Raw genomic sequence first — 4,191 nt, forward strand, 5'->3', positions numbered from 1 at the left:
TTGCTTCCCCACCACTCCTCTGACGACCATTTCGAGGAGAGTTCGACGCGGTCACTCTCCCAACTCACACACAGAAAGAGCGGCCCATGAGCTTTGAGGCGCCCTGTCCCCCGTCTTTTCTCCACCACCACCACCCGCCCCTCCCCTTCCCTTCACTTTGCTCTGTTTTGTTGTGGTTGCCATTTTTTTTTGTTCACTAGTACCTCCTTTGCCCTCTTGCTTGACGTAACCTCCATCTCACAGCTGCCGAGGAAAGCGAGAGAGAAGAGAGCCCGAGCACACGAGAAAAAAAAAGGCGGCGCTGCTACACCCGAAGCCGCTTCGCGCTGCTCCTTCCTTGGGCCTCTTCCGGGGCGATGCGCAGCAAAGACACTGGCACACAAGGAAACGTGCTTAGCAAGCATTTGCATTCACACCTACATATGGAGCGGGTCAAAGTCAGACTAGCAGCTCGAGTGGCGGGTGCTAAAAATAAATAATAATACACTCCTATTAACCAGCGAATATGTAGCGATGGCAATCTCTCCCTCTCTTTTCTCCTTTTACATGAGAGCGTCGGACTGTGAAGTTCTCACGCAGGGAAAAGGCAAAGGAAGGGGGAGTTACCAGAGTTCGAGAAAAGAGTGCAGGTGGAAGCAGGCAAGCTAACGAAAAAGCGACCAGAAGCGACTTTCAACGCTGCTGTCGACCGCAACACTCCGCCCCCGCTTTCATCCTTCTTTTACGAGCGTTCTGCATCCGTGTTTGCTTCCGTGTGTCTTCGTCTGTGCATTTTCTTTTCTTGCTTTTGCGACTGCTTTGTCCCTCGACCGCTATATGATCTCTCTCTCTCTCTGTCCTCCATGAGCCCTCGCGATCCTCGTACGGTTGCTTGAGAGACTCCGTGTTTGTGTGTGTGTACGTGGGTAGTCTTCTTTTTCTGCTCAAGGAAGCGGCGCAGCTTGGGATGAGTTTTTCACTCGAATCGCTCCCTGCTGTGCTCCTTCCCCTTGCTTCTGTAGTGGCGCATAGGCTGCCTTTTGTGAATTGCTGGCTCACGCTCACGCGATAGCACGTTCACATGCTTTCCCCCATCATACACACACACACACAAACCCTCCCCTTGCTGGACTTATTACACTCGCTCCTGCGAATGTGTGTGGGGGGAGGGAGGGTGTTTGAAGGTCTTTATGAGTCTCTTTTCTTCTCTGCATACACTCGATAAAACAAGGTACGGATGGCAAGAAATGAACAAAAAACAAAATGCTAAAGAGCAACCAGAGAATTAGAGCGTGGCATGCCCGCTGCGTAGATCCGTGCAGCAGTGAACGTGTTGCATCTTGCTCCACAGGCCCGGCTATCCGGACATGGACTGCCTATAGCCTCACGCCACCCCCTTGCCAAGGAGAACTACCACGCACTTACCCCATTCGATGTGTCTGTGCTCATGGTTTTCCGCCCTGCTTGCAGAGCATCTACGCTTGCTGCAAAGAAACAACGTGACACGTATAACCATCTGGAGAATACACTTCTCACACGCAACACGGAACTGCCGCTAGTCCCCTCTCTGCTCAACACATGAACTCTCTTTTCACGTTCCGCCTCCGTCCTTCCCTCCTTCTGCCTTCTGGTTCGCTGGTGTCCGCGATCGGCGTACCGTCTTCGTTTTTTCGGTCACCCTCATCCCAACGATTGCTCCCACTCTTTCTTCGCCGCGGGTCTGCTGCTTGATTCGAAACCTCCACCGCCGGGAACCAGCTCTTCCCGCTTTCTCCGTTTTCGCGAACTGCCTTTTCTACCCCCTCCTGAGGGAGAACTCATTCCACATCACTGTCTCCTTGTGTTTCTGCGTTCTCTACCCATCACTCAGCTGTGTGCCCGGTGCGCCTCTTTCGGTTTTGCAATCGGCTATCTCTTTCCCTCTCCCATTCGGGTTCATTTCCCTCGGCGCTTCCTTTTCGTGGTCGTACGCCTCTCCACCTGAGTGCTGCCCTTGTCGTCGTCGTCGTGTGTGTGTGTGTGTGTGTGTTCTGTTATTGTGCAAGCGTGGTGAGCGCCGATTATTTCCTCTTCCTGCTCTTCCTCTTTCCCTCCTTTCTCTTTTTCTGAAATCGTCTTTTTGGTCTAATACGCCGTGTTTCTGGGGCCCGCCTGCCCGCCCTCCGCCCCTCTCGTTCTCTCTGCTTCCAGTCCTTTCTCCTCCCTCCTGATTATTTCCCTCGACAACCGTGTGAGTTCGCGCGTGTGAGCGAGTCTGTTCATAGAAAAACTGTCACCAGTGCTGCTCTTCCTGCTCTCGCTCTCTTTGTTTTCTTTTTTGTTGTTTCTCTCGAAGTCGCTAATAGCCTGGTCGCCCATACAACTCCAGCTGCAGCACTTCCCTCTCTTAGGAGGGGTCGCTTGACAAATCGCGCCCTTCTCGGTACTTTGGCACCGCAGCACCTCTCAACCTCCGTGTCATCGTCGGGTGTGTTTGCGTGTGTTGTTGTCTCCCTCGTGCTTCACCTGCATACGACAGTCAAAAAGAGGCATATCTTCTCGCTTCTCTCTTTTTCTTTATATTCCAGCCGGTCTGATTTTCCGTTCCTCCCTCCCCAATCCCCCCCTCCCCACTTACTCTCCTGGTTTGATTGCGGCCTCTGCTTCTCTTTCCGTGCTGTGTGCGTGTGCGTGTGTGCGGTTGCGTTTTCTAAAACACCTTCTCCATCATCCATCTCGGAAGCAAGAACCGAACAAAAGCGGAAGCGGCAGTGCGCCTTACTTTTCCTTTGCTTTTTCGCTTGTTCTGATTCGGCTTGTTACTGTAGTGGTGGTTTGGTTTAGTTTGGTTTTGGCGGGTGTACTCTATCAGTTCCACGTTGTGTAAGCAACGCCAAGCACACCAACTTCGCATTTGTGAGCTCGTCTGCGTCGGATAAAGAGGTTCCGCCTGTTTTTCTCTTGCTGCTATCACTCATTCTTTATTTCGCTGCCTCCCTCTGCTCGCTGCTTCTCTTTTCCTTCTTGGTCGATCAGAGCCGTTTCGCGTTGTCTCTTTTCGGTGCTCCTCCTGCGGTTCTCATCTTCCGGCGTGTGTGTGTGTGTGTGTGTGTGTGTGTGTGTTTATGTTTTTCGTTTTTGTTTTTGCTGCAGCCCGGCTCACTCTTCTCTCTTATCAGTACTCGCACCTCCTCCGCGACAGCTGGTGCACCTTTGTTTTCATAGTTTTTTTTTCTTATCTACGTGCTTGGCCAGTAAGACCGCGCTCTAGGCACTCACACGCTTACTCCCGCTCTGTTTGTTTGTTTGCGAGCCATCTTCTCGTCAACTCTCCCTGGCTCCCTTCCCCTGCTCGTGACGTCCTCGACGTCGTTTCTCTTTGCCCCAGTTTTCAGCCATCTCCGCCTCGTTCCCGTTTGTGCCCTCCTGCCCACACCCAGCTAGACACCATAAGGGAGCGAATTTCCTCTTTTGTGGGCCTTGCTCTCTGCGTGCTCGTGCCTTATCCCCGCGCCGTTCCCTCTTGCTCGCGCTCCGTCTTTGGACCTCCACACACTCAAACGAGAGCCACAGCCGCCTCTAGTGCCCCTCCCCCTCCTCTCTCTCCCTATCCTTGCTCGTTTACTCCCCATGACAGTCAACAACAGCAACAACAACGGCGAGAGGCTGGGCAGTGGCACGGCTCGCCTGTTCGTTGGTCAGCTGAACTTTGACGCCACCGAGCATGATCTCCGCCAGATCTTCTCCTTTTATGGCCACGTCATTCACACGAATGTGCTGCGCGATGCGGACGGCAAGAGCACCGGCAGCGGCTTCGTCACGTTCCGCGTCACAGACGAGGCGGACTTCGCTATCATGTCCATGCACGATCGCTACAACATGGGCCGGGAGAAGCCGCTGCAAGTCTCCTACTGCCGCCGCAGCGAGCGCATCTCGCCTTTTGGGTACGAACACGCAATGAAACTGCGGGAGAAGAACACCACGAACCCGCCACCACCGCAGCCGACGTCATCGTGAGCGCAGAACGCGTGCGAAAACTATGTGAAACCGAAAGAATAGCGAGAAAGGCGAAAGGGCAGGTGAGCGGGTGCGGCTGAAAAAAAAAAAAGAGAAACGCAGATAGCGTGCCAAAGCACCCGCTGCGCTCGCAAAGCCGTCAAGGCAAGGATTGAGAATCTCGCGCTCGTGCAAGCGCTTCCAGCAGATGTGACGTCTTGCCGTGTGCCTTTCTAT

The 4,191-nt window shown here is 53.5% G+C and overlaps 1 protein-coding gene across 1 annotated transcript; it reads left to right on the top strand.

Annotated features, from left to right (window-relative positions):
* Nucleotides 1-3,588: 3,588 nt before the first annotated feature.
* On the top strand, nucleotides 3,589-3,975 carry LINJ_33_1560 (putative RNA-binding protein; the record flags this gene model as incomplete). Its single annotated transcript, XM_001468201.1, has 1 exon — nucleotides 3,589-3,975. The coding sequence occupies one exon, from the start codon at nucleotides 3,589-3,591 to the stop codon at nucleotides 3,973-3,975; it is 387 nt and encodes a 128-aa protein (XP_001468238.1).
* Nucleotides 3,976-4,191: the final 216 nt, after the last annotated feature.

Source organism: Leishmania infantum, chromosome 33 (genome assembly GCF_000002875.2).
Source record: "Leishmania infantum JPCM5 genome chromosome 33".
NCBI lineage: Eukaryota > Euglenozoa > Kinetoplastea > Trypanosomatida > Trypanosomatidae > Leishmania > Leishmania infantum.